Source organism: Lucilia sericata, unplaced genomic scaffold, assembly GCF_015586225.1.
Source record: "Lucilia sericata isolate MDLA Ls3-8-SP2 unplaced genomic scaffold, ASM1558622v1 Contig000669F_arrow, whole genome shotgun sequence".
Classification (NCBI taxonomy): domain Eukaryota; kingdom Metazoa; phylum Arthropoda; class Insecta; order Diptera; family Calliphoridae; genus Lucilia; species Lucilia sericata.
This window is the reverse complement of record NW_023994674.1, coordinates 20,478-45,253: the sequence shown is the minus strand read 5'-3', so window position 1 is coordinate 45,253 and position 24,776 is coordinate 20,478. Positions and strand designations below refer to the sequence as shown.

At 33.6% G+C, this 24,776-nt stretch overlaps 1 protein-coding gene across 2 annotated transcripts in view; it reads right to left on the bottom strand.

Annotated features, from left to right (window-relative positions):
• Window positions 1-24,453, bottom strand: part of LOC119607178 (phosphatase and actin regulator 1) — a 37,759-nt gene extending 13,306 nt beyond the window's left edge. Inside the window, exons 1-4 of one of the 2 annotated variants that reach the window (XM_037960985.1) lie at window positions 24,188-24,453; window positions 20,062-20,361; window positions 16,706-17,048; window positions 16,253-16,282 (exon numbers count right to left, since the gene is read on the bottom strand). In XM_037960985.1, the coding sequence (XP_037816913.1) occupies window positions 16,253-16,282; window positions 16,706-17,048; window positions 20,062-20,361; window positions 24,188-24,362 (848 nt within the window). In that variant the 5' untranslated portion in view covers window positions 24,363-24,453. The remainder of the gene's footprint in view (window positions 1-16,252; window positions 16,283-16,705; window positions 17,049-20,061; window positions 20,362-24,187) is intronic. The other variant, XM_037960986.1, reaches the window with a different exon arrangement.
• Window positions 24,454-24,776: the final 323 nt, after the last annotated feature.

Sequence of the window (24,776 nt, the reverse complement as noted above, 5' to 3'; positions counted from 1 at the left end):
TCTAGTCTATAGTCTAGTCTATAGTCTAGTCTACAGTCTAGTCTATAGTCTAGTCTATAGTCTAGTCTATAGTCTAGTCTATAGTCTAGTCTATAGTAGTCTAGTCTAGTCTATAGTCTAGTCTATAGTCTAGTCTATAGTCTAGTCTATAGTCTAGTCTATAGTCTAGTCTATAGTCTAGTCTATAGTCTAGTCTATAGTCTAGTCTATAGTCTAGTCTAGTCTAGTCTATAGTCTAGTCTATAGTCTAGTCTATAGTCTAGTCTATAGTCTAGTCTATAGTCTAGTCTATAGTCTAGTCTATAGTCTAGTCTATAGTCTAGTCTATAGTCTAGTCTATAGTCTAGTCTAGTCTAGTCTAGTCTAGTCTAGTCTAGTCTATAGTCTAGTCTAGTCTAGTCTAGTCTAGTCTAGTCTAGTCTAGTCTAGTCTAGTCTAGTCTATAGTCTAGTCTATAGTCTAGTCTATAGTCTAGTCTATAGTCTAGTCTATAGTCTAGTCTATAGTCTAGTCTATAGTCTAGTCTATAGTCTAGTCTATAGTCTAGTCTATAGTCTAGTCTATAGTCTAGTCTATAGTCTAGTCTATAGTCTAGTCTATAGTCTAGTCTATAGTCTAGTCTATAGTCTAGTCTATAGTCTAGTCTATAGTCTAGTCTATAGTCTAGTCTATAGTCTAGTCTATAGTCTAGTCTATAGTCTAGTCTATAGTCTAGTCTATAGTCTAGTCTATAGTCTAGTCTATAGTCTAGTCTATAGTCTAGTCTATAGTCTAGTCTATAGTCTAGTCTATAGTCTAGTCTAGTCTATAGTCTAGTCTATTCTATAGTCTATTCTATATTTTAGCCTATAGTCTAGTCTATATGTAGTCTAGTCTATAGTCTATTCTATTGTGTAGTCTACAGTCTAGTCTATAGTCTATTCTATTGTGTAGTCTATAGTCTAGTATATAGTCTAGTCTATAGTCTTTTCTACAGTATTTTCTATAGTCTCGTCTATAGTCTAGTTAATGGTCTTGCCTTCAGTCTATTCTCTAGTCTAGTCTATAGTATAGTCCACAGTCTAGTTTATAGTATATAGTCCTAGCTGTAGTCCTCATTCTAGTATTTAGTGCTGAATGTAGTTTTAACTTTATTTTTGACTAAGGTATATTCCATAACTGAAATCAGTACACTAGACAATAGTATCGTTTATAATGATCTTTTTTTCCATGGGACTAAGTACAATAGCTTCATTATTTGACTTTCTTACTCTTTATATTTCTACAAAATTTTTGCTATAAAAGAAATCTTTAAAAATTCTTTTAAGTTCATTTTACAATTTCAATAATATTTCATTTTTTTATCTCTACAAAATAAAAATTTGACAAATTTTCCGTTTTTCCTTTAAAATTATATTCTTTTCTTTCTCTTGTATTTTGTATTCAAAGTGCAATTTCAGTGTTAAACACTTGACAATTGTATTGAAAATAAGTCCAGAAAGCTGCAGAAAAAAACAAACTCACTAGTATGTGCAACGTTTCAATGCCAATAAAAGTTCCATTTTATTGTAGTTTTTTTTTCCTCTAATAAAAATGGGAGGAAAAAAAGTTAAAATGAAATTAAAAAAACTAAATAAAAAAAAGATAGTTGCATGGAAAATGATACCAATGCTGAAACTTCATGCTTGGCTTTTTTTTAACAGAATTTGTATACATGGTAAAAGTACTAGATGTTTACGTTTTGTGAAGAAATAGTGAAAAATAACCTAAGTACCAAATGTGTAATTATAAAGTAGTAAGATATTCTTTAGAAAGGTTCTTAAGTGATGTTTTATAAAATTTGCAAACAATATCGTACATAACACACAAGACTCTGAATTTGTATATAAGTTCTTTTTGAAATACGCCTGTAAATATGCAGACAATTTGTATACACTTTTTATTATATACGTGGGTATATGATTATAATTTTGTATGCATTTTTGAAGGTGAGTGTGTGGGTGAGAGTTCTGTTTTTCTCATATTTCGTTGCATATGCAACACACGTCTTCATTTACAATAGAGACTGAAATAAAATAGACAACTACCAAAATGAAAGGAAATAAACAAACAATTTAATAAAAAAAATTATCTGCATAAAACAGCTCTTTTATGTTTACAATAAGTATAAACACACACAAATTTAGATATAATAAACAAAATATGACTTATTTGGAAGCAGTTTCTGCTTACCTAAGTGCTTCTATATTCATATGCTTGTAAACAAGAATAGCAATTCGGTATAATACTATCTATATCGATACTTATGTGATCATTCGTAATAGAAAAATTATTGATTAATTTTCCCTGAAAAGTATGCTGTATTTATTTTGTTATTAATTAAAAACTTGTTTTGTTATTTACTGCAAGTGTCAAAATCATATTAATGTTTGACAGTTTAGATATTTTAAATATAAACTCTGCTGCATAGTTTTAAGTGTTGTATAACAATTTTTAAATTTGTGTTGCATATTCATAAGGCTCTGACGTTTTATGGAGTAGTATTTAATTTTAATTGTTTGTTGGGTTTTTGTGAGCATATCTTCTACATTTAAATATAAGATTTTATATGCTTATAATAAATATTAGTATGTTTGCATGTGTGTGTCTGTATTCGTTTATGGTAATATGACACCCAAAATTGTGTGTATCAGTGTCACATTTGGTTGTTTAAAAAAAGGAATATATAAAGAAAATGACTTGAATTCAAATAAGAATAAAAACAAAATTTCAGATTCGTTTTGCAACTTGATAAAGAATTTACCCTATAGTTTTAAAAGTGGCAATAGTCTTGTCTACATATATGTAGTACAGTCTATAGTCTAGTCTATATGTAGTATTGTTTATAATCTAGGCTATAGTTTAGCCAACAGTCTAATCTATAGTCAAGTTTAGTTTAGTCTATAGTCTAGTCTATAGTCTAGTCTATAGTCCAGTCTATAGTCTATTCTATAGTCTAGTCTATAGTCTAGTCTATAGTCTAGTCTATAGTCTAGTCTATAGTCTGGTCTATAGTCTAGTCTATAGTCTAGTCTATAGTCTAGTCTATAGTCTGGTCTATAGTCTAGTCTATAGTCTGGTCTATAGTCTAGTCTATAGTCTAGTCTATAGTCTAGTCTATAGTCTAGTCTATAGTCTAGTCTATAGTCTAGTCTATAGTCTAGTCTATAGTCTAGTCTATAGTCTAGTCTATAGTCTAGTCTATAGTCTAGTCTATAGTCTAGTCTATAGTCTAGTCTATAGTCTAGTCTATAGTATAGTCTAGTCTATAGTCTAGTCTATAGTCTAGTCTATAGTCTAGTCTATAGTCTAGTCTATAGTCTAGTTCTATAGTCTAGTCTATAGTCTAGTCTATAGTCTAGTCTATAGTCTAGTCTATAGTCTAGTCTATAGTCTAGTCTATAGTCTAGTCTATAGTCTAGTCTATAGTCTAGTCTATAGTCTAGTCTATAGTCTAGTAGTCTAGTCTATAGTCTAGTCTAGTCTAGTCTAGTCTAGTCTATAGTCTAGTCTAGTCTAGTCTATAGTCTAGTCTATAGTCTAGTCTATAGTCTAGTCTATAGTCTAGTCTATAGTCTAGTCTATAGTCTAGTCTATAGTCTAGTCTATAGTCTAGTCTATAGTCTAGTCTATAGTCTAGTCTATAGTCTAGTCTATAGTCTAGTCTATAGTCTAGTCTATCGTCTAGTCTATAGTCTAGTCTATAGTCTAGTCTATAGTCTAGTCTAGTAGTCTAGTCTAGTCTAGTCTATAGTCTAGTCTATAGTCTAGTCTAGTCTAGTCTATAGTCTAGTCTATAGTCTAGTCTATAGTCTAGTCTATAGTCTAGTCTATAGTCTAGTCTATAGTCTAGTCTATAGTCTAGTCTATAGTCTAGTCTATAGTCTAGTCTATAGTCTAGTCTATAGTCTAGTCTATAGTCTAGTCTATAGTCTAGTCTATAGTCTAGTCTATAGTCTAGTCTATAGTCTAGTCTATAGTCCTGTCTATCAGTCTATAGTCTAGTCTATAGTCTAGTCTATAGTCTAGTCTATAGTCTAGTCTATAGTCTAGTCTATAGTCTAGTCTATAGTCTAGTCTATAGTCTAGTCTATAGTCTAGTCTATAGTCTAGTCTATAGTCAGTCTATAGTCTAGTCTATAGTCTAGTCTATAGTCTAGTCTATAGTCTAGTCTATAGTCTAGTCTATAGTCTAGTCTATAGTCTAGTCTATAGTCTAGTCTATAGTGCCTAGTCTATAGTCTAGTCTATAGTCTAGTCTATTAGTCTAGTCTATAGTCTAGTCTATAGTCTAGTCTATAGTCTAGTCTATAGTCTAGTCTATAGTCTAGTCTATAGTCTAGTCTATAGTCTAGTCTATAGTCTAGTCTATAGTCTAGTCTAGTCTATAGTCTAGTCTATAGTCTAGTCTATAGTCTAGTCTATAGTCTAGTCTATAGTCTAGTCTATAGTCTAGTCTATAGTCTAGTCTATAGTCTAGTCTATAGTCTAGTCTATAGTCTAGTCTATAGTCTAGTCTATAGTCTAGTCTATAGTCTAGTCTATTAGTCTAGTCTATAGTCTAGTCTATAGTCTAGTCTATAGTCTAGTCTATAGTCTAGTCTATAGTCTAGTCTATAGTCTAGTCTATAGTCTAGTCTATAGTCTAGTCTATAGTCTAGTCTATAGTCTAGTCTATAGTCTAGTCTATAGTCTAGTCTATAGTCTAGTCTATAGTCTAGTCTATAGTCTAGTCTATAGTCTAGTCTATAGTCTAGTCTATAGTCTAGTCTATAGTCTAGTCTATAGTCTAGTCTATAGTCTAGTCTATAGTCTAGTCTATAGTCTAGTCTATAGTCTAGTCTAGTCTAGTCTAAGTCTAGTCTATGTCTAGTCTATAGTCTAGTCTATAGTCTAGTCTATAGTCTAGTCTATAGTCTAGTATATAGTCTAGTCTATAGTCTAGTCTATAGTCTAGTCTATAGTCTAGTCTATAGTCTAGTCTATAGTCTAGTCTATAGTCTAGTCTATAGTCTAGTCTATAGTCTAGTCTATAGTCTAGTCTATAGTCTAGTCTAAGTCTAGTCTATAGTCTAGTCTATAGTTAGTCTATAGTCTAGTCTATAGTCTAGTCTAAGTCTAGCTATAGTCTAGTCTATAGTCTAGTCTATAGTTCTAGTCTAGTAGTCTAGTCTATAGTCTAGTCTATAGTCTAGTCTATAGTCTAGTCTATAGTCTAGTCTATAGTCTGTCTATAGTCTAGTCTATAGTCTATAGTCTAGTCTATAGTCTAGTCTATAGTCTAGTCTATAGTCTAGTCTAAGTCTAGTCTATAGTTCGTCTATAGTCTAGTCTATAGTCTGTCTATAGTCTAGTCTATAGTCTAGCTATAGTCTAGTCTATGTTAGTCTATAGTCTCGTCTAGTAGTCTATAGTCTAGTCTATAGTCTAGTCTATAGTCTAGTCTATAGTCTAGTCTATCTAGTCTATAGTCTAGTCTATAGTCTAGTCTATAGTCTAGTCTATAGTAGAGTCTATAGTCTAGTCTATAGTCTAGTCTATAGTCTAGTCTATAGTCTAGTCTATAGTCTAGTCTATAGTTAGTCTAGTCTATAGTCTAGTCTATAGTCTAGTCTTAGTCTAGTCTATAGTCTAGTCTATCGTCTAGTCTATAGTCTAGTCTATAGTCTAGTCTATAGTCTAGTCTAAGTCTAGTCTACTAGTCTAGTCTATAGTCTAGTATATAGTCTACAGTCTAGTCTATAGTCTAGTCTATAGTCTAGTCTATAGTCTAGTCTATAGTCTAGTCTATAGTCTAGTCTATAGTCTAGTCTATAGTCTAGTCTATAGTCTAGTCTATAGTCTAGTCTATAGTCTAGTCTATAGTCTAGTCTATAGTCTAGTCTATAGTCTAGTCTATAGTCTAGTCTATAGTCTAGTCTACAGTTTAGTCTATAGTCTAGTCTATAGTCTAGTCTACAGTCTAGTCTATAGTTAGTCTATAGTCTAGTCTATGTCTAGTCTATAGTCTAGTCTATAGTCTAGTCTATTAGTCTAAGTCTTATAGTCTAGTCTATAGTCTAGTCTATAGTCTAGTCATAGTCTAGTCTATAGTCTAGTCTAGTCTATAGTCTAGTCTATAGTCTAGTCTATAGTCTAGTCTAGTCTAGTCTAGTCTATAGTCTAGTCTATAGTCTAGTCTACAGTCTAGTCTATAGTCTAGTCTATAGTCTAGTCTATAGTCTAGTCTATAGTCTAGTCTATAGTCTAGTCTATAGTCTAGTCTATAGTCTAGTCTATAGTCTAGTATAGTCTATAGTCTAGTATAGTATATAGTCTAGTCTATAGTCTAGTATAGTCTATAGTCTAGTATAGTATATAGTCTAGTAGAGTCTATAGTCTAGTCTATAGCCAAGTTTATAGTTAACTAAAGCCAAGTATAAATTTTAGTCTATAGTCTAGTATAGTCCATAGTCTATAGTCCAGTCTATAGCCAAGTTTATAGTTAAGTCTATAGCCAAGTATAAATTTTAGTCTATAGCTTAGACAATCGTCATGTCTTTTATAGTCTACTCGATATTTCAGACTAGAGTTTGAGGAACTGCGTAACCCTTCCCATCTGTCAGTTTTATCCATATTCATAAGCGCATTGCTAGTTACACATTAAACCAAAATGAATTACAAATTTAACATCTTTAGAAGAAAATCTATTAAAAATTTTAAGGCGATTTCGGCATTTAGTTTTTGTTAATCTAATAAAGAGTTTTCACATTATTATTAGAGATTGGAGAACAATGAAAACTTATCTGAAGTGAAGAGTAAATTACTTAAAGCGATAGAAAGAAAACACAGTAGTATAATGTAATAGTTAATAGTAATACTTAAATTTCAAATGTGTGAATACATTATTTAACTAAAGTATATGAAAAGGGAATATTTAAATTTTATACTTGTGTTGTTATCGTATTACTGGCGCTAGTTCTAGTTTTATTTTCTGTATTTAAATTACACATTTATCGATATGTTATGGCTATATAAATATTAATAACAAACTAGGTCACGTTTGATTTTGAAATTACCCATATCATCAAGCGTTTATACATTCTTACGATGTCTGTTGAAGGTTATTATACATGTTGTAGCACTATAATCATAAAACTAATACTAAGAAAAATAAATGATAATTTGATTTACTGTAATATTCCAATTCATAGAAAACAACAAAATGGCGTACATTTTCTAAAAATGAAAAAAAAAACGAATTGTCACGTTTGTCAAATAACAATGACTTCGCGATATTTCGAAGAGGTATACAGGGAAAGATTTTAACACTATGGAAAACAATAACAAAAAAGTATTATACGTTTGTGTAGTAGTATGTATGTAAATGCTTATATAATGCTCATATTACACATTTTCATAAAAAACCATTTCCTATTTCCTCCTTCCACTCATACCTTTTAAAAATTCATACACACGACTACATACATACATATGCAGATGACTTTTATATATGGAGATGATGATAAGTTTTTTTGTTTGTCTTTTTTTCTCACTTTCTGAAAAAGGATTTCCTAACAACAAATATGATTTTTAAATATGCAAACATATCCTTACACATACATACATAAATGTATGAGTGTTACTACATTTACAATAAAACATACACACTCACTTTTATTAAAGCACTGCTCGTTCTGCGAACATCTTATGCTCTATTTCCTGTACCTTTTTTATAACACTTTCTTCATCCTCTTAGTTGTTTTTGGACTTTTTTTTTAATCTTAACTATAAACCAAAATGTAAAGAATATACCCTGTCATTCCCCTCTATCACTCTCTCTCTCTCTCATAAACACACATATTTTACACTTCAAATATGATTTCTGATTAAAGTTTTATATTCATGTATAAAAAAGCAAAAAAAAAAATCACAAACACAAAAAAAATTTTAAGAAATCACAGTAAAACTTTTTTTGTCACTAGCTCTCAGATAATTAATGTTTTACACGTGTTTCTTGTTTGCTAGAGACGTTGATAGTGATGCTGATAATGATGTTGTTTGTAGTTTTTCTTTTTTTTTTTATAATATTTTCATTAAACTTTTAGTAATTTACTTTGTCAAAGAAAGTAAATTTTTTTGTTGTTTGTTTTCCTATTCTTAGTTATTAAATATTTTTAATTGTTAATGTTTTTTTTTATTATAATAATTTTCTGCTTAATTTATTGAGAAAAGCCTAATTAATTGTGTTAAATAAAGTGATTAATTTGACAAATGCGATTAAAATTTACGAATTCCAATTAATGTTAAATCAAACGTTAATTCTGTAGAAAGACATTTTTGAAAAAAAAAAAAAAAAAAATTAATTTCAAATAGATTTTTTCTGTCAGTAGACAGTTTTGGGGATTATTTTCTTATGTTTTAAATTTAAAATATCTTTAGCCCAGATTATAATCTAGTATAGTCTGTAATTTTTTCTATAGTCCAGACTAAAGTTTAGCCTGTAGTATAGACTATAGTCTAGTCTGTAGTGAAGAAAATAGTCCAGATAATAGTCCAAACTAAAACCTAGTGTGTAGTCCAGACTATAGTATAGTCTGTAGTTCAGACAAAACTCTAGTGTGGAGAATAGTCTGTAGTCCAAACTACTCTATAGGCCACACTATATTCAAGTCTATAGTCCACACTATAGTCGAGTCTATAGTCCAGACTATAGTCAAGTCTATAGTCCACACTATAGGCGAATCTATAGTCCAGGCTATAGTCGAGTATATAATACAGACTAGGGTCTAGACTATGGTCTAGACTATGATGGAGTCTATAGTCCAGACTATAGTCGAGTCTATAGTTCAGACTATAGTCGAGCCTACAGTCAGACTATAGTCGAGTCTATATTCCAGACTATGATCGAGTCTATAGTCCAGACTATAGTCGAGTCTATAGTCCAGACTATAGGCGAGTCTATAGCCCAGACTATAGTCTAGTTTATAGTGCAGACTATAGTCTATTTTATAGTCCAGACTGTACTCGATTCTATAGTCTTGTCTATAGTACAAGCTATATTCGAACTTATAATTCATACTATAGTCTAGTTTGTAGTCCAGACTAAAACTGAGTCTACAGTGCAAACTATGGTCTAGAATATAGTCCAGGCCATTTATAGTCAAGATTATAGGCTAGTTTATAGTCCCAGACTATAATCTAGTCTATAGTCTAGTTTATAGTGTAGTCTATGTCTGTCATTCTGTCTATTCTGTCTAGTCCTAGTCTAGATTCATATCTATAGTCTAGGTCATAGGGTCTCGTCTATAGTCTAGTCTATAGTCTAGTCTATAGTCTATCCCTATAGTCTAGTCTATATTTAGTCTATAGTCTAGTCTATATTCTAGTCTATGTCTAGTCTATGTCTAGTCTATAGTCTAGTCTATAGTCAGTCTATATCGAGTCTAATAGTCTAGTCTATAGTCTAGTCCTATCGGCTAGTCTATGGCTGTCTAGTAGTCTAGTCCTTAGTCTAGTCTATAGTCTGACCTATAGTCTCGTCTATAGTCGACTAGTACTATAGTCTAGTCTATAGTCTAGCTATATTCTAGTCTAGTATTCTAGTCATACTAGTCTATAGTTTCTATAGTCTTTCTATAGTCCTATCTTAGTCTAGTCTATAGTCTAGTCTATAGTCATACTATATCCTAGTCTATAGTCTAGTCTATAGTCTAGTCTATAGTCTAGTCTAGTCTAGTCTATAGTCTAGTCTATAGTCTAGTCTATAGTCTAGTCTATAGTCTAGTCTATAGTCTAGTCTATAGTCTAGTCTATAGTCTAGTCTATAGTCTATCTAGTCTATAGTCTAGTCTATAGTCTAGTCTATAGTCTAGTCTATAGTCTAGTCTATAGTCTAGTCTATAGTCTAGTCTATAGTCTAGTCTATAGTCTAGTCTATAGTCTAGTCTATAGTCTAGTCTATAGTCTAGTCTATAGTCTAGTCTATAGTCTAGTCTATAGTCTAGTCTATAGTCTAGTCTATAGTCTAGTCTATAGTCTAGTCTATAGTCTAGTCTATAGTCTAGTCTATAGTCTAGTCTATAGTCTAGTCTATAGTCTACTCTATAGTCTAGTCTATAGTCTAGTCTATAGTCTAGTCTATAGTCTAGTCTATAGTCTAGTCTATAGTCTAGTCTATAGTCTAGTCTATAGTCTAGTCTATAGTCTATTCTATAGTCTAGTCTATAGTCTAGTCTATAGTCTAGTCTATAGTCTAGTCTATAGTCTAGTCTATAGTCTAGTCTATAGTCTAGTCTATAGTCTAGTCTATAGTCTAGTCTATAGTCTAGTCTATAGTCTAGTCTATAGTCTAGTCTATAGTCTAGTCTATAGTCTAGTCTATAGTCTAGTCTATAGTCTAGTCTATAGTCTAGTCTATAGTCTAGTCTATAGTCTAGTCTAGTCTATAGTCTAGTCTATAGTCTAGTCTATAGTCTAGTATATAGTCTAGTCTATAGTCTAGTCTATAGTCTAGTCTATAGTCTAGTCTATAGTCTAGTCTATAGTCTAGTCTATAGTCTAGTCTATAGTCTAGTCTATAGTCTAGTCTATAGTCTAGTCTATAGTCTAGTCTATAGTCTAGTCTATAGTCTAGTCTATAGTCTAGTCTATAGTCTAGTCTATAGTCTAGTCTATAGTCTAGTCTATAGTCTAGTCTATAGTCTAGTCTATAGTCTAGTCTATAGTCTAGTCTATAGTCTAGTCTATAGTCTAGTCTATAGTCTAGTCTATAGTCTAGTCTATAGTCTAGTCTATAGTCTAGTCTATAGTCTAGTCTATAGTCTAGTCTATAGTCTAGTCTATAGTCTAGTCTATAGTCTAGTCTATAGTCTAGTCTATAGTCTAGTCTATAGTCTAGTCTAGTCTATAGTCTAGTCTATAGTCTAGTCTATAGTCTAGTCTATAGTCTAGTCTAGTCTAGTCTATAGTCTAGTCTATAGTCTAGTCTATAGTCTAGTCCATAGTCTAGTCTATAGTCTAGTCTATAGTCTAGTCTATTGTCTAGTCTATAGTCTAGTCTATTGTCTAGTCTATAGTCTAGTCTATAGTCTAGTCTATAGTCTAGTCTATAGTCTAGTCTATAGTCTAGTCTATAGTCTAGTCTATAGTCTAGTCTATAGTCTAGTCTATAGTCTAGTCTATAGTCTAGTCTATAGTCTAGTCTATAGTGTAGTCTATAGTCTAGTCTATAGTCTAGTCTAGTTTACTCTTTAATCCAGTCTATAGTCTAGTCTGTAGTCTAGTCTATAGTCTAGTTTATTGCCTAGTCTACAGTCTAGACTATGATATGTTGACCAGCCTATTGTGCTGTATGTCTAGTCGATAGTTCAGACAATAGTCTAGTTTATTGTCCCGACTATAGTCTAGTGTACAGTCGTTGTATATCAGAGTCTAGACTGTGATTCAGGCTATAGTCTATTCATTATATTATAATATATAATCCATCAAATATACATATTTCACTTCGTGTAAAAAGTGCAATGATATTTTTAACTTTTTATGCCAGACATTCGACTAGGACAGACATTCCACATATTGTTTTTATTTCAAACCAAAACGCAAACAAATCTTGACATCAAAGTGTTATTTTCTTAAGGAAAATTGAAAAGAAAAAATATTAAAAAGAAACACTTTTATATATATGTTGAGTAAATTGTGGGCCTTTAATACAATTTTCGTCATAAACAAATTTAGCAAGAATTGCAAACCAGCAACATACATATAACTAAAGATGAAAAAGAGTGATTTCTAAGACTTTTCATTCAACATGTTGCAAGTGCTTAAGAACAAGAAAATATCAACGTTTTTTCTAGCGAAAACTATAGAATAACATTTCACAGAATAACATTTCACTAAACTTTTAGATTTTAAAAATTATTCTTTATGTGAGTTCTACAACTCGCATAAGTCGTATTTAACTGTAATTTTATTTATATATATTTTTCTTACGCTTTAAATTCAAAAGTACTGATGTGTAAACAAGTTTATGCATAAGTGAATGTGTTTTACATTAATATAAATTTTATTCTTGAAATTAAAATAACTGGCGTTTTTATAAACAAAAAAACAACAATAGGGTTAAATATGAAAAAAAGTTTTACTCTTTTTTGTTCACAAAACATCATTTACTATGAAAACTGAAATTAAAACTGAAAACAAATTTCGCATTGTTTTTCAGAAACTAAAAAAAAACGACCGAAATCACATGCATTTATTTTAAAACAAATGAGAGGAGACTGTGTGAGTGTGTGTGTGTGTATGCAGAAGTGTATGCAAATGAAAAATATGAAAATATTAAAATTACCATATTTATTTCATATAAAAAACAACATAAGTGAAAGAACTTAAATTAAATTAAAAAACATGCAGTTTGTGGTTCATAATTGTGGTTATAAATTTAATAAAATAAATTTCGCCAATTTTGTGAATTTTTTGACAAACAATAATTCATTTTCGTGGGTGTAAAACGAACTTAAAATTGAGTGAGTAGTAGTAGTATTGAGGAGAAAAGTTTAGAAAATTTAAATTGAAGTAGAAATAAGTGTTTAAATTTAAAGAAAATCTTATTTGAATATATATTTTTTTCAATAATCTTTTATTTTACTTTTGCAACTTGGTGAAAAAGTTATATAATATAGACTAAAGAATAATAGGCTATAGTATAGAATAGACTGAATAGGCTATAGTCTTGAAAAGTTTACAGACTATAGTTTGCAGATTATAGTCTGGACTATAGACTTGACTATAGTTTGGATAATAGACTAGTTTGGACTATATAATAGACTATGGAATGGACTATAATATAGACTATAGAATGGACTATAGTCTGTACTACAGAATAGCCTATGTTCTGGACTGTAGAATAGACTATGGCCTGTACTATAGAATAGAATATGGCCTGGACTACAGACTAGTCTATAGTTCAGTTTATAGTCTGGACTACAGACTAGTACAAACTATAGTCTAGTCTATAGTTCAGAATATATAGTTCAGACTATTGTCTAGTCTTAAGTCCAGACTATAGTCTAGTCTTTAGTCCAGACTATAGTCTAGTCTTTAGTCCAGACTATAGTCTAGTCTTTACTCCAGACTATAGTCTAGTCTTTAGTCCAGACTATAGTCTAGTCTTTAGTCCAGACTATAGTCTAGTCTTTAGTCCAGATTATAGTCTAGTCTATAATCCAGGCTATAGTCTAGTCTATAGTCCAGGCTATAGTCTAGTCTATAGTCCAGACTATAGTCTAGTCTATAGTCCAGACTATAGTCTAGTCTATAGTCCAGACTATAGTCTAGTCTGTAGTCCAGACTATAATGTAGTCTACAGTCCAGACCATACTCTAGTCTACAGTCCAGACTATAGTCTAGACTTTAGTCCAGACTATAGTATAGTCTATAGTCCAGACTATAGTCTAGGCTATAATCCAGACTGTAGTCTAGTCTTCAGTCCAGACTATAGACTAGTCTATAGTGCAGACTAGTCTAGTCTATAGTCCAGACTAAAGTCTAGTCCAGCGGTTCCCACCGATTTTTACTTCGCGGACCCCTTGAAGAACTTATTTAATTTCGCGGACCCCCATACATATTTTGATATCTTATTGTTCTAAATAATTGTCCATCCGAAAATTGACCTAGTTCATTAATCCCTAGGTCTAATAAATGTAGAGATGTCATATCTATAAAATATTCCCGTACATTGAGAATATATAACATTTCAGATAGGTTTTCTTCAATTGCATGTTTTGAAGATAGAATGACTTCTTTGTTGATATGATGATGTTAAATTTTCTGATCGTGAGATCTTTCATGTTCATTTTTCTTCAAGGTAGCGAAAAGGTTTCTTTATCAAATATTATCACATGTGCTTAAGGAGTCACGTTTCAAAAATTTGTTGCGATTGCAAAGGGTGAACTGAGTAAGTGAGCTAAGTTTTCGGGAAAGTAATATAAGAAAGTTGGACTTCTTCTATGTTGTTGCGGAATGCGTTATCCGCATAATGCATGATTTGAACTCTTTGTTAAAGTACTGTGAATTTGGAACTTAAATTTGAATTTTAAAATACCAACGAATTATTTTACTTCATGGTTTTTGGCTACATATTTACGCGAAACGCTATGTATTTTCTGATGTTAATTTAATAATATGTATTGGTCGACAAAATCAAGTTAAAATCTGTGTATCACGTCGGATTGGAATATTTATAAAGAGATGCATAAAGAGTCACCTCTGTTTTGGAAATATATAATTTTAGTCCTTTCAAACAAGAACACTTTTGCTTACAATTTGATAGACTTAAATCTGTAATAAGCTTGTCTTTGAATTGAACTTCATACTCCGAAATACCAGTATCCCTAATTTAATTGTAAGACAGAATATTATTTGTCTGAAATAAAAACCATTATTTCAGTACATATACAGGAAATAAAAATTACAAATCACGCAATACTTTACTTTATAAAAGTTATACAATAAATTTGTAGGGCCTAGCTTCTTCCTGATAAACAACCGAAAAAATAAAATTCAAAAAGTCACCAAAAAATTTGGGATTATTGCTCAAAAATTGGAGATATTTGTACATACATATAAAAGCAGAATATTGTTTATTCATGGTTTTTTTCGTTCGTCTTCGCGGACCCCCTAGGATTTTACTACGGACCACTAGGGGTCCGCGGACCCCCATTTGGGAACCGTTGGTCTAGTCTATAGTCCAGACTATACTCTAGTCTATATTCCAAACTATAATCTAGTCTACAGTTCAGACTATAGTCTAGTATATAGTTCAGGCTATAGTAAAAGTTATATAATATAGACTAAGGAATAGGCTTTAGTATAGAATAGACTGAATAGGCTATAGTCTTGAATAAACTATAGCCTGGTTTACAGACTATAGTTTGCAGACTATAGTCTGGACTATAGTCTTGACTATAGTTTGGATGATAGACTAGTTTGGACTATATAATAGACTATAGAATGGACTATAATATAGACTATAGAATGGACTATAGTCTGCACTACAGAATATCCTATGGTCTGGACTGTAGAATAGACTATGGACTGGACTATAGAATAGAATATGGCCTGCACTACAAACTAGTCTATAAATCTTTTTATAGTCTGGACTACAGACTAGTACAACCTATAGTCGAGTCTATAGTTCAGACTATAGTCCAGTCTATAGTTCAGACTGTAGTCTAGTCTATAGTGCCCAGGCTATAGGCTATTCTATAGTCCAGACTATAGTCTATTCTATAGTCCAGACTGTAGTATATTGTATAGTCCAGACTATAGTCTATTGTATAGTCCAGACTATAGTCTATTGATTAGTCCAGACTATAGTCTATTGTATAGTCCAGACTATAGTCTATTGTATAGTCCAGACTATAGTCTATTGTATAGTCCAGACTATAATATATTCTATAGTCCAGATTATTGTCTATTCTATAGTCCAGACTATAGTCTAATCTATAGTCCAGACTATAGTCTATTGTATAGTCCAGACTATAGTCTATTGTATAGTCCAGACTATAGTCTATTGTATAGTCCAGACTATAGTCTATTGTATAGTCCAGACTATAGTCTAATCTATAGTCCAGACTATAGTCTATTCTATAGTCCAGACTATAGTCTATTCTATAGTCCAGACTATAACCTGTTCTATAGTCCAAACTATAGTCTATTCTATAGCCCAGACTACAGTGCAGACTATAGTCTATTCTATATTCCATGCTAGAGTGTAGACAATAGATTATAGTCTAGTCCAGACTATGGTCGAGTCTATAGTATAGAATATAGTTTAGTTAAAATTTTGGAAAATAGTCGAATCTGTAGTGCATACTATTTTGTAGTTCAAATTTCAAACATTAGTGAATTTTGCGGTGTAGTCTATAGTATACTCTAGTCTGTAGTTGAGAGCATATTCTAGGACTAAGATGTAGCCGGTCTGTATTATATTCCACAGTAAAGAATGTGTGTTAGCTAAGACACATTTAGCAAAGTCACAGTACAGTGTTTTGTATGTAGCAAATCGTTTTTCTTCAAATTTATACACTTATTTGAAAAAAGGACTTAATTAAATTAAAAACCAAAAATCAAAATTGCAAAAGAAAAAACAAAAAACACATAGATTCTAAATAATTTTAAAGGCATTTCTGTAAGTGTTATAATTATATTTTTTGGTGTTTTTTTGACATAAAAATAAAATATTCTAAATTATTACCATATTCTAATCCGTGGTCGTAGTATGGGCCTAATTGTGGTTAAAAAGAAAGTTTGGGTTGAGGAAAAGAGGAGTTAAAAAAGGAGCACAAAAATAAATTTTAAAAATTTAAACAAATTTTTGTGTTAAAAAAAAAACAACCGGGATAAACAATTCAGGGAGAAAAAAAAGAAATAAGAGAACAAAATGGAGGGAATTGAGAAGAAAGAAAAATAGTTAGAGTTACAATATATATATATATATATATAAAAATTTGTTTAAAATTTTTTTTTTGTTGTAAATATAAAATTAAAAAAATTATCAACTACTCTAGTTGCTTTTTAAAGAAATTATTCGTTTGATATATAGAAAAACATTCAAAAAGAAACAAAAGAAAACAAAAAATTATCTAAAACGTGGGAAAGATAACAAAAAAAAAAAAATAATTTAAATTGGAAATAAACTGGTACTTACTTTAGATTATAACTATTGGTAGCATCCTGTCTGACTACCAAGGGACGTTGTTGTGTTGATGAGCCACCACCACCACCGCCACTGCTGTTATTGCTGCTGCTATTATTGCCCATACCCATGCCTTGAGGCAGTGTACCATTGGCATTGCTGTGATCTTGTATGGGTGTGGCGGGCGATGATGAATTCTGTCCCGGTTTCTTTTTAAGGGCCGACTTAAGAGGAACTGCATTTAATTTAGGCTCTTTGGCTGGAATTTCCTCTATGCGTTGTGTATCGATATGATTGGAATACGTTTGATAGTTGTAGTCATTGTCCGAACCGTTATCATCTTCGTTATCGTTATCTGTGTCAGGAGAAAGTAAGACATTTTTTGAAATTTAAAAAAATTGCCATAATTTTTTTATTCCTGAAAATAGGCAACACTTTAAGTTAATTTTTTTAACCTTAAAAGTATGCTTTACTTTTTTCATACTTAAACAACTTCCTTAAAGAAAATTTAATTATAAAATCATATTCAAAGTCTAATGTATGCTAAAATTTTCTTAGATTTTTTTTGGTAGAACATTCCTTTTCACGTAATTTTTTTGCCTGCATACTAAAAGTATGCTTTACATTTTTTTTTATTCCGTCCTCCTGCTTCTATTTACATTTTCAACTTTCAACATCTTTAAGTGGATTTTTGCCCTACTGCTCATTTTATTTTCCATTATATTAAATCATTTTTTTTGCTCCATTGGAGCTCCCACGTTAGTGGCATCAACTGCCACTTAACAAATCATGTTTATTAACAGCTTCTAGCATCGTAATAATAAATATGAATATGAACAGAAAATCTTCTTCAGCTTTAAGTACTGCAGCAAGGAATAATGATGATGGTAAAAAAAAACATCCATATTGCGGCTAATAGCTGGAAAAGAGAATTACGAGAGCCAAGGAAAAAAAATCCTTTACAATTTCTTATATTGATTCATGTAATTGAGAGGGAGTTATTGAAGAGTATGGCTGCCAAGGGGTTGGTACAAGGCAATCATTTGTAAAAGCAGCAAATTCATGAAATATGCAATAAAGCGTATATACTACGTATATGACTACTATAGTATACATTCTGCTATTAATAAAGATGAATAATTGAAGCAGACTTTTAGGAAGACGTTTAATTAATTGATGTCAAGTACACAAACTAATAAAAGAAGGAGAAGTGTATAAGGGAAGGCGTAATATTTTGAAAATGTTAATAAACTAGATTGAATAGTTTATCGAAATAAATTAAAGATTCTTAAAGTGGACTTTGGCTGTAATAGGATTTATTGAAATAGTAAGGAAACTAATGTCTGAAATAAAGTGGTTTATTTTCAAAAAGTTATGGCAAATTTCTAGCTGATATTTAGTGAATCAATTAGGGTTTAATCGTATTACCCCGTATTTCGATGCGAAAGAAAACGCCTTCGAAATGAAATGCATTTACCATACAAATTTGAAAATGTATTGAATCGAGTTAAAGAGTACCCCCCTCTGAACAAAACTTCTATCCTTATTTGGATAAAAAATGACCAGAGTGTCTAACTATGGAGATCTTTTTCAACCATAGGATGAGCTAAACTCGACTCTCTTTATGACACTTAAAGAACCACCAGGTAGTAAATTTTATAAATATCGGACCCTGGACCACGTACAAACACATCCATCATCATAAATCCTGAACATCCACCAACATCCAACACAAGCAGGTTAACACTACAATCGATTCTTCGCACACGAACGACTTGCAGTTCAACGAACAACGACCAAGTAGTATTAACTCAGCAATAACGACTTTACACGGATCATTGCTACAACAACAAGCACGTACCAAGTCTAGTAAACATACCAAGGTAGTAAAATTTATAAATATCGGACCATGTATATACACATCCATCATCATAAATCCCGAACATCCACCAACATCCAATACTAGCAGGTTCACACTACAATCGATTCTTCGCACAGGAACGACTTGCAGTTCAACGAACAACGACCAAGTAGTGTTAACTCAGCAATAACGACTTTACACGGATCGTTGCTACAACAACAAGCACGTACCAAGTCTTTGCAATACGTCTCACAGCCGCTTCTTTGAGAAAGATTGAACATTGGCAATTTTTATAAATGTCGGACACTGGACTTTGCCCATTCCCATTGCAAGGCATTCAACACTCATTATACTCTCCACCAGCCAGTATACATCGACATGCATCCAAGACTTTTACCCGCATGCATCAGAGGCGGTCATGTGGTTCTTTGCATCGGAACTACTTGGATTCTAACGGACACTGATCAAGGATTGTTAGCTCATCGACTTTACAAGTCTCGCTGCCACAACAACAAGCGCGTTACTTTGTCTTTGTAATATCTACTTATTCCTTTCCATATAAACACACAGTTACCCCACTCTGGTGGTGTTATTGTCCTTGAACTACTTCACTAGAAACTTATTCTGAAATATGAATTTCAAGGCCCTTAAACCAACATTTTCTTCCCAGATCACAACCAATGGCCAGAATAAGTAACGGGTAACTGGCTTACGTGGCACCATATTGAAAAGGTGCAATGGCCAGACCACGAGCCAAATGATCTCTGGCAGTTTAAGGTCTCGAGAGACCCGAAAAACTGGTAAAATCTCTATACCTCAGTATTGTAATAACATCAAGGTCAGGATGCTTAAGAAAGTTAGTGTTGGTGGACGAGATGCTAATTATATTTTAAGGGAACCAATGTCTTCATTCGGATAATTTCAGAATACGCAACAAGATGGTCATGAGAGTCGTTGAATCCCTAAGAATGGTTCGTGACTTAAAGAATATTCTTTGGTCTTCTATAGTGGGCTTATAAACTAGTTTCGGACATGTTCTGATGTTAATGATCTTTTAAGGGAACTGATGAATAATGAAAAATTATAGAACCCTCTACAAAAGTCATCTGAAGTTAAGAGTGAGACCGTGGTACAAAAGTTATAATTAAATCTTATTGTTTCTCGATTACATATATATAACGGATAACTAAAATATAATGGGACTGATTAGATAACGGATAATTTGCTCAAAAACACGTACGAGTCATAATGATGGAGTTTCGGAATGGTTTTGCAAAATTTATCGGATACTAGATGGCAACTCTTTTGAAGTTTAGAAAGAGCTTGTGTTACAAAAGTCATCATTGAATGACGAAGTTCATTAAGAACTTAATTACATCTTAAATTGGAGACCCTTCAGAAGATTCTGAGAGTTGATAATAATTTAAACTGGAGAGCACATGTTAAGTCGAATATTGATCTTTTTAACCTTTAATCGACTTTCTTTACAATATTCTACAAAACTTACCATAATCATCGTATGGCTGATAATCCTTATCGTTAATGGCGCCCGGCCCATGCGGTCTTCCAGCCACTAAAGTTGGCGATGGTGTCGAAAACATAGGAGGCGGTGGGATGGGACCAATTTCCGAAACGGGTATTGGGGGTTCTGGCAATTCTGAAAGCATAACACCACCAACCATTTTACCACGACCATCATGATGATGGTGATGATGACCGCCACCACCACCGCCCGAAGCATCAGCATAAGGGGGTGGAGTACTACCGGGTGGACCACCCATCATGGCATTAGAAGAACCATCGGGATCTGGAAAAAAAGAGAAAAAATAAAAAAATTAAATACACATTTTTCTTATCTGCGGCTTAATGCAAGAAAAAACAACATTTTTCATAAATAACTTTCACAATTTTCACTACATAATTTTGAACTCATGTAGTTCACATTTGTACATATTGTTGGTATTGGTATACATATATTTTATCTGTTTGTAAGTATATGTGACAAGCTCTTAAAATACCGCTAAAAAAGAAGTTTTCTCCTTTACGGTTCGTGGTTGCCTGAGCAAGTGTTGAAATATTTCTCACCAAAGGAATTATTACAGGGCATAACCAAACCATGATATTGCTGCTGCCACTGCTACTATGTACTACTACTGGTATGGCGCGTGCAAAGTGAAAACTCACAAGTGAAAAAATTGTTTTTAATACTTTTTATGACAGATTTTAAAATTTATGTGTCAAGTTTAAGATAAAACAAACATACATACACTCACTATAAATATTGTAAATGAGTGAGTGTGTATGTGAGTTCTTTTTTTACCAATAGTAGTCACGGAAATCGGAAATGAACTGCAATATTGATTTATATACTTTTTCAAAACTTTCTTTTTTATATTTTTGTGATTTTTATGGCAGGTTTTATTTTATGTAAAAGAAATGTGTAAAATGGAAATTAAAGGGATTTTAAGTTTTATTGGAAATATATTTTAGCTTTTTCGAATCGTAAGATCGTAGTAATTGAGGTTCGAATTTGCTCTAATAGGAAAATTTTTGTAGCAATTTTTCCTGCAAACTTTTTTTATATGCACAGATGTAATCCTGCAGACAGGCGGACAATAGATAGATAGATATATAGATAGATAGATAGATAGATAGATAGATAGATAGATAGATAGATAGATAGATAGATAGATAGGATAGTAGATAGATATATAATAGATAGATAGCTCGCTCTGCTAGCTCGCTAGCTCGCTCGATCGCTCGCTCGCTCGCTCGCTCGCTCGCTCGCTCGCTCGATCGCTCGCTCGCTCGCTCGCTCTCTCGCTCGCTCGCTCGCTCGCTCTCTCTCTCTCTCGCTCGCTCGCTCGCTCGCTCGCTCGCTCGCTCGCTCGCTCGCTCGATCGGTCCGTCGGTCGCCCCTCGCTCTCGCTCGCTCGCTCGCTCGCTCGCTCGCTCGCTCGCCTCGCTCTCGCTCGCTCGCTCGCTCGCTCGCTCTCTCGCTCGCTCGCTCGGCTCTCTCGCTCTCTCGCTCTCTCGCTCTCTCGCTCTCTCGCTCTCTCGCTCTCTCGCTCGCTCGCTCGCTCGCTCGCTCGCTCGCTCGCTCGCTCGCTCGCTCGCTCGCTCGCTCGCTCTCGCTCTCTCGCTCGCTCGCTCGCTCGCTCGCTCGCTTGCTCGCTCGCTCGCTCGCTCGCTCGCTCGCTCGCTCGCTCGCTCGCTCGCTCGCTCGCTCGCTCGCTCGCTCGCTCGCTCGCTCGCTCGCTCGCTCGCTCGCTCGCCTCGCTCGCTCGCTCCTCGCTCGCTCGCTCGCTGCCTCGCTCGCTCGCTCTTGCTCGCTTGCTGCTCGCTCGCTCGCTCGCTCGCTCTCTCGCTCGCTCGCTCGCTCGCTCGCTCGCTCGCTCGCCGCTCGCTCTCGCTCGCTCGCTCGCTCCCTCCCTCCTCGCTCGCCCCTCTTCGCCCCCTTCGTTTCGTTCTCGTTTGTTTCCGTTGTTCCCTGCCGTTCTGGTTCCGTTCTCTTTCCGTTCTCGTTCCGTTCTGTTCTCGTTTCTGTTCTAGTTCTGTTCTAGTTCTGTTCTAGTTCTGTTCTAGTTCTGTTCTAGTTCTGTTCTAGTTCTGTTCTAGTTCTGTTCTAGTTCTGTTTAGTTCAGTTCTTGTTCAGTTCCAGTTCTGTTCTAGTTCAGATCTAGTTCAGTTCTATTTCAGCTCTGGTTCTGTTCTAGTTCAGATATAGTTCAGTTCTATTTCACCTCTAGTTCAGTTCTAGTTCCTAGTTATAGTTCTGTTCTAGTTCTGTTCTAGTTCTGTTCTAGTTCTGTTCTAGTTCTGTTCTAGTTCTGTTCTAGTTCTGTTCTAGTTCTGTTCTAGTTCTGTTCTAGTTCTGTTTTAGTTCTGTTCTAGTTCTGTTCCAGTTCTGTTTTAGTTCTGTTCTAGTTCTAGTTCTGTTCTAGTTCTGTTCTAGTTCTGTCCTAGTTCTGTTCTAGTTCTGTTCTAGTTCTGTTCTAGTTCTGTTCTAGTTCTGTTCTAGTTCTGTTCTAGTTCTGTTCTAGTTCTGTTCTAGTTCTGTTCTAGTTCAGATCTAGTTCAGTTCTATTTCAGCTCTGGTTCTGTTCTAGTTCAGATATAGTTCAGTTCTATTTCACCTCTAGTTCAGTTCTAGTTCCTAGTTATAGTTCTGTTCTAGTTCTGTTCTAGTTCTGTTCTAGTTCTGTTCTAGTTCTGTTCTAGTTCTGTTCTAGTTCTGTTCTAGTTCTGTTCTAGTTCTGTTCTAGTTCTGTTCTAGTTCTGTTCTAGTTCTGTTCTAGTTCTGTTCTAGTTCTGTTCTAGTTCTGTTCTAGTTCTGTTCTAGTTCTGTTTTAGTTCTGTTCTAGTTCTGTTCCAGTTCTGTTTTAGTTCTGTTCTAGTTCTAGTTCTGTTCTAGTTCTGTTCTAGTTCTGTTCTAGTTCTGTCCTAGTTCTGTTCTAGTTCTGTTCTAGTTCTGTTCTAGTTCTGTTCTAGTTCTGTTCTAGTTCTGTTCTAGTTCTGTTCTAGTTCTGTTCTAGTTCTGTTCTAGTTCTGTTCTAGTTCTGTTCTAGTTCTGTTCTAGTTCTGTTCTAGTTCTGTTCTAGTTCTGTTCTAGTTCTGTTCTAGTTCTGTTCTAGTTCTCTAGTTCTAGTTCTGTTCTAGTTCTGTTCTAGTTCTGTTCTAGTTCTGTTCTAGTTCTGTTCTAGTTCTGTTCTAGTTCTGTTCTAGTTCTGTTCTAGTTCTGTTCTAGTTCTGTTCTAGTTCTGTTCTAGTTCTGTTCTAGTTCTGTTCTAGTTCTGTTCTAGTTCTGTTCTAGTTCTGTTCTAGCTCTGTTCTAGTTCTGTTCTAGCTCTGTTCTAGCTCTGTTCTAGTTCTATTCTAGTTCTGTTCTAGTTCTGTTCTAGTTCTGTTCTAGTTCTGTTCTAGTTCTGTTCTAGTTCTGTTCTAGTTCTGTTCTAGTTCTGTTCTAGTTCTGTTCTAGTTCTGTTCTAGTTCTGTTCTAGTTCTGTTCTAGTTCTGTTCTAGTTCTGTTCTAGTTCTGTTCTAGTTCTGTTCTAGTTCTGTTCTAGTTCTGTTCTAGTTCTGTTCTAGTTCTGTTCTAGTTCTGTTCTAGTTCTGTTCTAGTTCTGTTCTAGTTCTGTTCTAGTTCTGTTCTAGTTCTGTTCTAGTTCTGTTCTAGTTCTGTTCTAGTTCTGTTCTAGTTCTGTTCTAGTTCTGTTCTAGTTCTGTTCTAGTTCTGTTCTAGTTCTGTTCTAGCTCTGTTCTAGTTCTGCTCTAGTTCTGTTCTAGTTCTGTTCTGGTTCTGTTCTAGTTCTGTTCTTGTTCTGTTCTAGTTCTGTTCTAGTTCTGTTCCAGTTCTGTTCTAGTTCTGTTCTAGCTCAGTTCTAGTTCTGTTCTAGTTCTGTTCTAGTTCTGTTTTAGCTCTGTTCTAGCTCTGTTCTAGTTCTATTCTAGTTCTGTTCTAGTTCTGTTCTAGTTCTGTTCTAGTTCTGTTCTAGTTCTGTTCTAGTTCTGTTCTAGTTCTGTTCTAGTTCTGTTCTAGTTCTGTTCTAGTTCTGTTCTAGTTCTGTTCTAGTTCTAGTTCTGTTCTAGTTCTGTTCAATATTTATTTATTACAAAAAAAGTAATCTACTTACAATGTTCATAGCAGACATTAACACGTCTTGCTAATTTATTGGTGCCCAATGTATTGGGTCGTTCCATTTTGGAATTTTGTGTATGGGAATCATGTTGATCACGACCACTAACCATGTGTGAGTGATTTTGTTGGGAGCCAACAATAACATTACCGCCACCGGGTGGTGGCAACATTGAACCCTGACAGGGTGGCTGTTCGGTATTGGGTGATAGTGTGCCATTACCACCGTGTTGTGCATCAGTCTTGTCTTTTCTGGGTTCTGAAAAAAACGAAGGAGAGAGAGAGAGAAGAGAAGAGGAGAATGAAAAAGTGTTAACAATATATTTTAGATAAACAAAATATTTCAAATATTTTCTAAGTAATGAGAGAAAATTTTTAATGAATTTTATTTTAGTGTATGAGATTTAATCTCTATTTAATATTTATTTTAGTAACTTTGATTTAAGTTATTTTCACTGCTACAGCGTTATGCTTCTAGCGCACACACACACACATGTTAAATTTAAAAGCTTTAATTGAAATTTCCACTTCTAGGATTTGTGTGGTTTTATTACAATCAAGCCAGTTTATATTACTCTTCTCTCCTC